Source organism: Bubalus kerabau, chromosome 11 (genome assembly GCF_029407905.1).
Source record: "Bubalus kerabau isolate K-KA32 ecotype Philippines breed swamp buffalo chromosome 11, PCC_UOA_SB_1v2, whole genome shotgun sequence".
Classification (NCBI taxonomy): domain Eukaryota; kingdom Metazoa; phylum Chordata; class Mammalia; order Artiodactyla; family Bovidae; genus Bubalus; species Bubalus kerabau.
The window spans coordinates 98269989-98282393 of record NC_073634.1 but is presented as its reverse complement, the minus strand read 5'-3'; the positions used below and the strand labels follow the sequence as shown (position 1 = coordinate 98282393).

Genomic DNA, 12405 nt, shown 5'->3' with positions numbered 1-12405 from the left:
CTAGATCGAGGCACACAGTCAGAGGCTTGGTTTGAGGAAGCATCTGTCACTGTGGTCCAGCAACCTTCAGGATACCCTGTCTCTGGGTGACACTCTGCTCAAACTTTCTTTGTCAAGTGGGAATCCCATTCTTCCAAGAGAAGTTGCAGTGCTTCTCCGCTTGCACACCTCCCGTGGCTCCCCAGTGCCCTCAGGACAGGCCCAGCTTCTGAGTCAGCCGACGAAGCCCTTCAAAATGGGATGTATTCTCATGACTTCCTTGTGACTTGTGCAGACCCTTGATGGGAAGAAGGGAGGATACCCATTCCTGCTTGCCATCAGCTGGGTGGGCAAACTCATGGCTCTTCTCATCTGCTGAGGCTAAGTAGTTAAATAAACTCTCATCTCAGGTCCCACTTGCAATGATTGGGATTGTCTTGGCGGGGCCCCAGAATCTGCTGAGCGCCCCAGTAGAGTCTGGAGAGGGTGGGAGGAATTCACACCCGATGCTGCCGTGTGTTTGCCGTGTGCTCCCACTGGAGCTGTGGCCTGTGCAGCAAGGCTTGGCACTTGGATGCTGTGCCAGGACCCTGGAGCTGGGAGCAGCTGCTCTAATTCATGCAAAGGAAGGTGCCCAGGTTTGCCCTGTCTATTTATAGCTTATTTATGAAGAAGGAAAAACAAGGGCCTAGTTGCCTTAGCAACCGGGAGCATCATGGGCTGCTTTCCCTGCAATGGGAAGATGGCCAAGTCTCCTTGTGGGGGGCACCCCCGGATGTGTGTGTATCCTGAGAGAGGATGGGGGTGAGCCTTCCAGGGCCCATCCCACGCTGGGCTCCTAGCAGCCTGCAGGCTGGGGGAGGGTGCTTGCCAGGCCCTTGGAAAATCTGGGCAGGCGCAGGGGCCGTGCACAGCTGAACCCTCCTCTGGTCTCCTGGCCTCCGTGCTCACTCCTGTCCTCTGGGTGCCCACCCTGCTGCCTCATGCCCTCTTGGGAGCCGTTTCCTGGCCATGCTCTGGCACTCAGGGTGCATAGCTCGGTGAACCAGAGGTGCAGTTCCCAGACAGCGCCCTTTGAGGCTGTGAAGTAGCACAGAGCCAGGCACTAAGGAAGGGTTTAACAAATAGTGAATGAATGACTGAATGAATGAATGAGGTGCTTTACAGTTCACACTCCATGTTCTTACTTGGTATGCACAAGGCAAGAGAAACATTGCAATGCGTTCTCATTTTATATATGTGAAAACAGATGAGCAATGAAGAGACCAGCCTCCAACCACGCAGCTGGGAACGAGCTGAGCTTGGCTTGCTTTTGTTCTAGCAAAGCCCTGAGGGACTTGGGAGCTTGGGTTCCAGCTGGACCATAATTGCCAGGGTCGGGGAAGTGGTATTGTGCCTGGTCTGGGGCTGGGAGGCATGTGGTTCAAACTGTGGCTCTGTTACTTAGCTGTGTGCCACTTATCATCTTGAGCCCACGACTTCACTTCTCTGGGCCTCAGTTTGCTCACCTGTAAAGTGGGGCGGTGATGCCTGACCCTTAGGGACTGCCAGCTCCCAGAAGGCAGGCACTGTGTCTGTCTCTGGATCATCTGTTTTCTGTGTTGGCGTATTCTAGGATGACCATGAGACCTGGTACACAAAGTGGTTAGAACAGGTTGTGGGGGGCACACAGGGAATGTTGGTTGTTACTATATTATTAGGAAACAGGCACAGAGAGCCTGATGGTTTCCCTGAGGTCACACAGCCAAATCCAGAGCAGAAGTGAGCTCTACTAGTCAGTCAGGTTTGGTGGCACTGCCAGGGATTAAGTTGGGACTGTGTCCAGGCCCAGGTTCAGGACTGGGCTGTGTCCCAGGGCGCAGCAGTCATGCTGGACAGGGAGGCTGAAGCAGGGTCTCTGGGTGCCGGGGACCTGTCTAGAGCTGCCCTCCCTACGGCTCAGCCCCAGGCAGAGTGGAGTTTTCAGGGCCTTGGGCTGGCTGTCTCAGGGGCTGGTCCAGGCTGCCTGGAGGCTCTCTGTCGCCCTCTGCTGGGTTCTGGCTGCCTCTGCTGAGCCACCTCCAGAAGATGGAAGACATCGCCACCTCTTCAGCTTGTCTGGGTGTGAAGACCATACCAAAGAGACCCAGTTAGGAAGAGAAATGCCCCAGGACAAACTGAGATCACAGATCATTTCCACATCCTTCCCAGTTTCCTCCAGCTCCCGCCCAGACCCCAGGGCTGGACACAGATGCCCCACCACCATTCTCGTGGGAGGGGGTGGGGGGCGGGCTCTGCTTCTTTTTGCTGCAGCCGCGTCCGCCTCATCCCTGTTCCCTGAAAACCAAGCGTGCCAGGGCTTTTTGTTTGGTTTTGTGTGTCCCATACCCCAGACCTTCGCTCGCGTGTCTGTCCTTCCTGCCTTCCCCCCCCACAAGCTCCCGCTCTGTCCTTCTGAGCCTCTTGGTTTCTGCAGCATCCATCCTCCACCCAACCCTTAGCACACAGGGCTGTGAGTCTTTCTGGCCCTTCTCTCCTCCCTCTGACAGTGAACTCATGAGGTGCGTTTGTTTCATAGGGCTGCTGTAACAGTGCCACAAACTGGGTGGCTTAAATAACAGATAGAAAAGTATTGTCAGGAATTCCCCAGTGGTCCAACAGTAAGGACTCAGACTCTCACTGCTGAGGACCGGGGTTCAAGCCCTGGTTGGGGAGCTAAGATCCTGCAAGCTGCAGGTGTAGCCGAAAAGAAAAGAAAAGAAGAGAAACTTATCGTCTCACAGTTTTGAAGGCTAGAAGTCTGAGTCTGAAAGCAAGGTATTGGCAAGGTATGGTCCTTCTGAGGGCCATTCCAGACCTCTTACATAGCTTCCAGTGGTTTTCATGCTCACAGGGTGTTCTCCATGTTTGAAGGTCAGTCTCTAAATTTCCCCTTTGAAAAGGACCTCAGTCCTACTAGATTGAGATCTACTCCAATGACCTCATTTTTACTTGATTACCTCCTCTCTCCAAATAAGATCACATTCTGATGTACTGGGAATTTGAGACGTCAGTGTATCAATTTTGGGGAGAGGGAACAATTCAATCCATAACAAGAAGGAGAGGAACTCCATTGGATTCACCTTTGTGTTCATTCTCTCAGGGCTGAGCCCAGAGCAGGTGTGAGAGAGTGGGATGAACCTTGTGAAAGTGGTCTTAAACTCAATTACTATTTCTACTTACTGAGCCTGTGGCATCTGGGGCATGTTGCATTATGACCTGTCCTATCCAGGTCTTACGGAGTTGAGCCTCTCTCATCAGGAGGGGGACATTTCTAGAACAAAGCCTGTCCTTTTACTTCTCACATTCAACAAAGCAGAAACTTGGTGAGCCAGGAGATACTCACGCTTTTTCATCAGTAGATTCCTGTGGAGGCAGGTGAGTGAGACTTCATTTTCCTTTGTTCTTGTTTAGTCACTAAGTCGTGTTTGACTCTTTGTGACCCCATGGACTGTAGCACGCCAGGCTTCCCTTCACTGTCTCCTGGAGTTTGCTCAAACTCCTGTCCACTGAGTTGGTGATGCCATCCAACCATCTCATCCTCTCTTGTCCCTTTCTCCTCCTGCCTTCAATCTTTCCCAGCATCAAGGTCTTTTTTACTGAGTCGGCTCTTTGCATCAGGGAGCCAAAGTATTGGAGCATTAGCTTCAGCATCAGTACTTCCAGTGAATATTCAGGTTTGATTTCCTTTAGGATTGACTGGTTTGATCTCCTTGCAGTCCAAGAGACTCTTAAAAGTCTTCTCCAGAACCACAGTTTGAAAGCACTCAGCCTTCTTTATGGTCCACCTCTCATACCCATACATGACTACTGGAAAAACCACAACTTTGACTATACAGACCTTGTTGGCAAAGTGATGTCTGTGCTTTTCAGTATGCTGTCTAGGTTTGTCATTTTCCTAATGTCACACAAAAGAGCCAGAGAAGTAATGAAAAGGAACTTAACCTTTGACAAATATTTATTGAACGCATAGTTGTGATAGGCATGGTTCTGGGTGACTGAGATGCCATTCATTCATTTATTCTTTCCTAGAAACAAGCTTGACACATAGTAGGTGCTGAGTGAATAACTTAATTATAGTTGAATCATTTAAATATTTGCTGAATGAACAAATTAATTCATCTCACAATTATTGGGGCTATGATCTATTTCTATGTAAATTTGAACAAGTTACTTTAATGAATCTTAATTTCCATCAATAGAATGAGTTGAATTATATAGCTACCTTTGAGGCTTGTTGGCAGGATGAAATGAATGTATTAACAATAATAGCTATTTACGGAGAAGTTGCTACATGCCAACATAAATGCTCTTTATGTACAGTTTTCAATTTTCACAGGAGCTTTTCAAAAACGGAAATAAAATCAACATAACAAAAGTATCACCATTTAAAAATGTGCAGCACGGTGGCTTCCAGTACAATCACAATGTTGTGTGACCGTTACAAGTATCTGATTTCAGAACATTGTCATCATCCCAAAAAGAGACTCAGTATCCATTAGACAGTCACTCCCCATTTTCTCCTCCTGCACCATCTCCTTGTGCTCGGTTGTGTCCAACTCCGCGATCCCGTGGACCGTAGCCCGCCAGGCTCCTCTGTCCGTGGGGTTTTTCAGGCAAGAATACTGGAGTGGGTTGCCATTTCCTTCTCCAGGGGATCTCCTCCACCCAGGGATGGAATCTGAGTCTCCTGTGTCTCCTGAATAGGCAGGTTCCTTACCACTGAGCCACCTGGGGAGCCCCGCCCCATCTCCCAGTGACCGCTAATCTACTATCTGGCTGTATGAATTTGTCTAGTGAGGACATGTCATAGCAATGGAACCGTACTATATGTGCCCGGCTTCTTTCATTTAGTACCATGTTTTCTAAGTTCATCTCTGTTGTAGCATGTGTCAATGCTTCATTTCTTTTAATGGATGAATAATATTCTGTAGCACTGATGTATCACATTTTGCTTATCCACTCATCAAGTTGATGGACATTTGGATTGTTTCCATTATTTGGCTATTATGAATAATGCTGCTATAAACATTTGTGTACAAGTTTTTGTGAACATCTGTTTCCAGTTCTTTTGGATATATACCTAAGAGACAATTGCTATGTCTATGTTTAATTCTGTGTGTGTGGGGGGAAACTGCCAAATTGTTTTCTGGACAACTGCACCAGGCACATATAAGGGTTCCAGTTTTCCCTCATCCCTGTCAACACTTGTCATTTTCTGTCTTTTTGATTATCAACATCTTAGTGGGTGTGCAATGGTATCGCACTGTGATTTCTAATGACTAACGATGTTAAGCAACTTTTTTTTTCAGGCTTCTTTTTTATTTCACAGTAACCTTTTTAGGCAGCTGTTTTCCCCACTTGACAGCAGAGGAAACAAATTCAGAGTTGCAAAGAGGCGGTGGGGCTGTGGAAATTTGTCTAGTGAGAAATTGGAAATTGGGTGTGCTTGTCTCTGAATCCCCATGATCGAATTTGCAGTAGACACCGCAGGATGCCGGGTCTGTGGCGTGTCCACCTTAGATAAAAAGTCCTTTCCCCCTACTCCAGGCGTCAGTTTCTCCTCCACTCTACTTGAGGCGCTCTACTCCAAACATCTCCAGGCTCCTCTAGGAGCCCGTACCTCTAAGATCAATCGCCCAAGCACGGAATTTGCTCCGCCCGTTCAGCCCTAGCTCGCCGGTGGCGCCGGAAGTGATTTGTTCCTTTTGTTGGCTCCCGCCCCCGGCCTGGAAGTACTTTTTCGGGAAGATGGCGGCTGTGTCAGTGTATGAGCCACCAGTTGGAGGTTTCTCTTTCGATAACTGCCGAAGGTGTGGCCTTGCCCGGGGCCGGGTTCAGGGCGGGAGTAGGAGTGCGGTGTCGGGGTCGCAGTTGGGCTGCGGTCTGGGCCAGGAAGTCCGAACGAAGGGTGGACAGGAGGGGCCCGCGGCCCGCGGCCCGCGGCCCCTGTGACTCAGGGGAATCTGGGCCTGAGTGTGGCTTTCTCCTGAGGCCGGGTCCGCTCGTCCACTTTCCCAGCGCACCGGGACACCCTCCATCTCCGTCTCCTTAGGCGTGGTGCAGGTCCTCTCAGACGCTCTATTCGCAGTAAAACGGGACAGTCCTCTTTGGGCGGGGGGAACCAGTCAACATATGGGCGCGAAAGCAAATGCTAGTCGTTTTTCCTTCTCCTGAGTTCCCTATTAGATACTCTTCCTGCCGGTGCGGCACAATGTGGTCCTGGCCTTCAACGCTTTATTCTCTCATTTGCTCTCAGAAATGCCATCTTGGAAGCCGATTTTGCAAAGAAAGGGTACAAGCTTCCAAAGGCCCGGAAAACTGGGACGACCATCGCAGGTGTGGTCTATAAGGTAAGCCGGAGCTGGCTGAGAGCAGCAGGAACCAGGCCGCCTGGTCTCTTACTTCTCTGGGCTGTGTGAGGAAGGGCACATCTTACGGCCTACTACATCAGGAAAAGGTCTTTTAGGAGAGATTGTCAGTTTTTTGTGCACTTGTCGACAATTTATATTCTTACCTCGCTTTGCAGCTTTCGATAGGAAGCCAATTTTCTGTCTTAACGTTACTATTTGAGGAAACAGAATGATGTAGTGGGAGAAACGAGATTTGTTTAACCGTTTAGCCTTTTTTTGTTGCTTCTGACTTTGTGCAGGTCACTTTCGTTCTCGCAACCACACTTTCCCGTCCAGGTGGACGTAATAACTCCTGATCTAAATTGTTGTAAGGGTCAAAAGAGATAACTGGTTGTTATTGTTAGAGGTTAAGAGCGACATCTTTTAAAAAGAAATGGACAGACCTGGCTAATTTAGTGGAAGGATTTCTGCATCGTAATCCAGACTTTTCTCATATTGGCTCTGTGATTTGTAAGGAATTTACTGAATCTCTGAGCCTCATTTGAAAACAGGAATGATAGTTCTACTGTCTACTGAGGGTTCAACCAGTAATGCTTATTAATAAGCCTTTTCTTGAATGCTGAAAGTATAGCACAATATTTCAGTGGGTGGGGGAGTGTTTCAGGGAGCAGGGTGTGGTCAGTATTGTTTTTCCTGAACTAGAGGACTGTTTGTATATGTGAAGTTGTTTAAAAGTATGTATTTTTAAAAAACAGGATGGCATAGTTCTTGGAGCAGATACAAGGGCAACTGAAGGGATGGTTGTTGCAGACAAGAACTGTTCAAAAATACACTTCATATCTCCTAACATTTAGTAAGTATTGATTAGTTTGAATAACTCATTTTTAAGCATATCAGGGGTAAAATTGCATTTACTGTTTCTTAATAAAACCTGTTGTTCAGTCTGCATTTTCTGTCTCCCTTAAATGGCATTTCCATCGACATAAACTAGTTATCTTCTAGCTCTCTTTTTGCTTTAGTTCAGTTTTGACCCAGTTCTGCCTTTTGTGTGCATTTTGAAGCCGCTCCCTCCTACCCTTCTCCTGAGGCCTTGGTTTGAATTCTTTTTTCTCAGCGGGACTATTGCAGTTGTCATTTAAATGGTCCCTCTGCTTTTGGTCTTTTCTCTATTGTTCAGTTTTCTGCCATATTGGGTTTTGTAAAACACAGATCTCCTAGATCTCCCTTTCCTCTTTAAAATTTTTTCAAGAGATTTTTCACATTTCACACTGCTTTCAGGATAAAATTGAAACTCTAGTATGATATTAAAAGTCATGTATGATTTCACAAAAAGATTATCTTTTCATCCTATTTAGCTGCTATCACCCTATGTTCCGGTTATACCTGAACTGTCTCTGTCTCCTTCATGTCCCTGTCCTCTCATGTCCAAGCTGTTTTACCCTTGCTTTTGGAGCCCCTCTGCTTAGAAGTACTCTTTCTTTTCTGTTTGTATAGTGTTTTTATTCTCTCCTTCCAAATCCAGCTCAAATGAAACCTCAAAGATCAGAATTGCTCTTTCCTCCAATTTCCTGTAGCATTTTCTACCTGTGCTACTATATTGTAGTATATGTCTCTTATACTCAACTTTGAAATGAAGTGCTATTACTGTGTCATATTTTCTTTATCCTCAGCACTTTGGAATGACTGGTACCTAGTAGTAGATACTTGGTAGATGTAAATTGCAAGACTTTTAACATCCTTGCTCTTTTGTACAACTTGAGTGTTTTCTTAGATCCATAATATGCACACTGTTAACATAGAAACTAATGATTTTAAAGGTTCCGTTGCGCTACAGAAAATATATTTACATGTAATTAGATGTGCACTTTTAATTTTATGTTTATTTAAGATTGGTTAGAGTAGTAACAGTGCATGTTTACTCAAAAACATCTGTCTATGTCCCTCACCTTTGTGGATGTTGTCCAAGAAGCTCCACTTCTAATTGAGCCCTTTGGTAATTACATTTCAGCCACACTTCTTCTAATTATATTTTTTAGTTGTTGTGGTGCTGGGACAGCAGCGGACACAGACATGACAACCCAGCTTATTTCTTCCAACTTGGAGCTCCACTCCCTTTCCACTGGCCGCCTTCCCAGAGTTGTGACGGCCAACCGGATGCTGAAGCAGATGCTTTTCAGGTAAGGTTTCAGGATGGGGATTTCTATAGCATCTTTTTCTCATGTCTTAGATTTTCAGCCAAGGGAGCCCTGGAAGCTACAGAAAAAGCATTCAGAAATACACATTTAATCCAGAAATCAGTTGTTACTGAAAAGCCACTTTAATTTCATAAGGCTTTTGATAATGTATTTGAATTTATGGGGTCTGGTGTTTTGTTTTCTTTTTTCTCCCGATAAATGAATCACATGTGACCAATGGAATAATTTCCTGAGGCTTAGGGTATTGCTGGATACAAAAACCCTTTTTGTTCTTAGAAAGGTAGAGCTGGAAGGAACCTTTAAGTTCATCTTGTGAACATGCACAAATGATTATTTCCTCTCTCTCTTTTAGGGGCAAGGTAACAGTGAAATGAAAAGTGACAATTTGTAGTTAGCTGTGAGTGGGTATAATAGCGTTAATATCAACCAACATTTATTTGTTTGTGCCAGGCTGTGTGCTAAGTGCTTTATGCATGATCTCACTTTATCCTTTTAGCTCCGCGATTGGGCTGTTAACATCTCTAATTATAAGGGAACAAACTGAGGCTTTAAAGAGGTGCAGTCATTTGCCTGCCCTTACCTTCCTTCCCTACTGACTCCCATAGAGAGTCCCTCTTAGTAGTTTTGTTTCTCTTTAGTCCTTAATAGTCACACCATCACTTTGTGTTTGTATAGGTCTAGACACTTTTCACATTTTAAGTCCATTTTTCATTTGCTCTCATAAAGAGAAGAGAGGCAGTGTGGTATATAATAATGCCTAGGAAATAGCCTAGGCATTTAGTCCTGAGTTGTAACACTGGTTTCTCATTTTGTGACTGCCTTACCTTTAACAATTCTCTCCTCTTTCCTTCTTTATAGAAGGGACACCTTGATGCCTTTTAAAAATTTTTTGAAAAGTTGATCAGAGGCCTTTATTCTGGCCCTCATCATTCATGAAGCAACCTACATAAGACATTTTAAAGGGGGGCAGGAACAGAGAGCAAAGATTGTAAGCTGGCAGCTCGCAGGCCATATTCAGCTTGTAGAGAAATTTCATTTGGCTCGCATAGTGTATTTAAAAAGTAGTGGCAAATAATTATAAATTGGGAGCTTTGAATTTAAAATATGGATTTCCAGCTTTTTTTTTTTTCCCCGATAAAATCTCATATAAAGTGGGCTGTAATCTGGGACTGAGTGGCTATTGTTGCCTTTAGAAGTGAGAGCGTGTGTTCTGGTATGTTAGTCCTTGTGGTTCACTTCCCTATTTCTTGTCTGCCTGTGCCTTCCCGTGAATTTGCAGGTCTTCATCATGGCCCTGGGCCCTCAGTAAGTGGATATGAGGTTTAATGTAGCTGTGCAGCAAGGCCAGTGGAATAATTCCCCCTTTATACAGTGGAAGATACCAGGGTTTATGAGTCATATGGCAGGAAGCCTAGTCATACTTATCCAGTTCCTACCCTGACTGTACTGAGTCTTTATGTCAGCAATTTCCATTTGTTTATGTATGTAATCATCATCCTAATACTAGAGAATTATCACCTATCAGATTCTTCCAGGACAGTGTGAAAACTTGTTAAAGTACATCTGTTGTCAGGATAACTGGACACTTGTGATTTTGATTTTAAATGCAAAGCTCCCTCTTGTGGTTTGTGTGGTGCATTACATTTAAAACAATTTTTAAGCTTGTAAAATTACAGTAAATAGCCTATTTCAAGATTGCTTGCAGTGTCATTTAAAGCATTTAGCTAAATCTAGCAGATGTTTCTGTTGATCTCTTTAGAATGTTTCAGAAATTCTAAAATCTCTTGTTTCAGTGTTTGATCTTTTGGTTAACATACTGTGTAAAAGTTGAATTTTATCAAAGCTTTGAGAAGAAAACTTAAAAATTTATGCCAGGATCATTATGGTTCTGTCTTTTGACATTTTTGTTAGTTACATAAAGTGAGTCACTAGTATGGGGGGGGGGAAGCATAGATTTTGACTTTAGAACAGTGCTTCAAATCTTATCTACAGTGCTTACATTGTGTGACATTAGCCTGTTCACTTCACTCTTCTAAGCCTCAGTTTCTACCTCAATAAAATGTGGATAATAGTTCTGTTTCTCTAACTTTTGGGGAGGAAATGAATAAAGAACCAAGCTTATGCAGTGCCTTGTACAGGGCCTGATACACAGATCCTCATTCAGAGGCTGAAATAGAGTACAGGGTGTACTCTTATTGCTATTTTTTTCCTCCTAAATAATCCATTTTCTTGTATGTGAATCAGTGAGAAAAGAGGGTTTGATAAACAGAAGTGAGCATCTTTTTCCTTACTTAAACAGTACTTTTATTTTTCTTCTTTGACTAGATGTAGAAGATGTAAATGATACTTGTTCCTTCTGAATATGGAACCTTCTTATTGAGTCTATCAGAAATGTTTGATATACTAGTGTATATTCTGGAAACTATTTGAATATGCAGAGGCTTTAAAAACTTATTTTATTGTACTTTCCCCCCCCCTTAACAAAAGATATGTATATCCATTGTAGAAAATTTTGAAAATACTGAAAAGCCCAAAGAAAAAATGAAAACTTTGCCATTTAGGGAGAATCACATTTTGGCTTTATATATACATTAATGCTTCTAATCTTTTTGTTTGTTTGTCCATTCATTTGATCATTTCCTTCTGTCTTTCTTTCCGTAAGTGTATGTTCACAGTAAAAAAGCTAATATATGTTTAGATAGATAAGCAAAAAAAAACAAAAACAGAAATTATCTGAATTTCTACCACGCATAAGCAGTTGATGCTAACAGGTTAATGTACACTCTTCAGGGTTTTTCCATGTTTAATAATACATGTTTTGTTCTACCAGAATGGGATCCCAGTTGTGCTTTCTGTTTGTAGGTTATGTTAGGTAATATAACCTGATCTTTTCACCTACGAGTAGTTTCCATGTTGGAATATTTCAAAAAGAAAATAATCTTTTTTTCATAAGTTATTATAAAAGTAATGTATGATCATTATAAAAAATTCAGACACTGCAGAAATGTGACAGGAAGGAAATACATTTCAACTGACATTCTGCCACTGAAGCACATGTACTATGAAACTTTGAGATCTGTTTTTTGAGACCTTTTCAATGGCACCCCACTCCAGTACTCTTGCCTGGAAAATCCCATGGATGGAGAAGTCTGGTGGGCTACAGTCCATGGGGTCGCTAAGAGTCGGACACGACTGAGCGACTTCCTTTTCACTTTTCACTTTCATCCATTGGAGAAGGAAATGGCAACCCACTCCAGCGTTCTTGCCTGGAGAATCCTAGGGACGGGGGAGCCTGGTGGGCTGCCGTCTATGGGGTCGCACAGAGTCGGACACGACTGAAGCGACTTAGCAGCAGCAGTAGCAGCAGCATACTCTGCATATACACACGCTCATATATGTGTTTGCAAAAGTGGAATACTGATCTGTGTTGTTTTGTAACTGGCCTTGTTCACATAATAGTGTATTATGGTATTGTTCCCGTCAGTAGATGAGCTAGCTCAGCATCTAGGGATTTTACCTTGAGCCTGTGGAGGAGTCTATAGACCTGTAACTCTCCTGGAAGAGTTAAAAACATCTGTGTACACTTGTTATGGGTGAGGATTCCACAGTTTTAATCACTCTTTTAGAGGGGTCTATGCCCCATAAAAATTTAAGAGCCATTGAGCAACATCTTAATTTTTGTTGGATCACAGTAATCTATATTATTAACCAATTTTTAAAGAGTAACAATATTGCCTGTTTTAAGATGTTTAATTATAAGGTATTCTGTGGATCCTTTGGAGTGTAGAATCTTTAGGTGCTTGTGTTATTAATTCTTTAGGCTATATTCTAAAATAAATTCCTAGAAATGGAATTTCTGG

At 43.8% G+C, this 12405-nt stretch overlaps 1 protein-coding gene across 2 annotated transcripts in view; it reads left to right on the top strand.

Moving 5' to 3' along the window:
- PSMB7 (proteasome 20S subunit beta 7) overlaps positions 1-12405 on the top strand; it is a 116695-nt gene that overhangs the window by 53641 nt on the left and 50649 nt on the right. The window contains exons 2-5 of one of the 2 annotated variants that reach the window (XM_055541107.1): positions 5732-5810; positions 6257-6350; positions 7106-7203; positions 8387-8527. In XM_055541107.1, coding sequence (XP_055397082.1) covers positions 5749-5810; positions 6257-6350; positions 7106-7203; positions 8387-8527 — 395 coding nt within the window. In that variant the 5' untranslated portion in view covers positions 5732-5748. The remainder of the gene's footprint in view (positions 1-5731; positions 5811-6256; positions 6351-7105; positions 7204-8386; positions 8528-12405) is intronic. The other variant, XM_055541105.1, reaches the window with a different exon arrangement.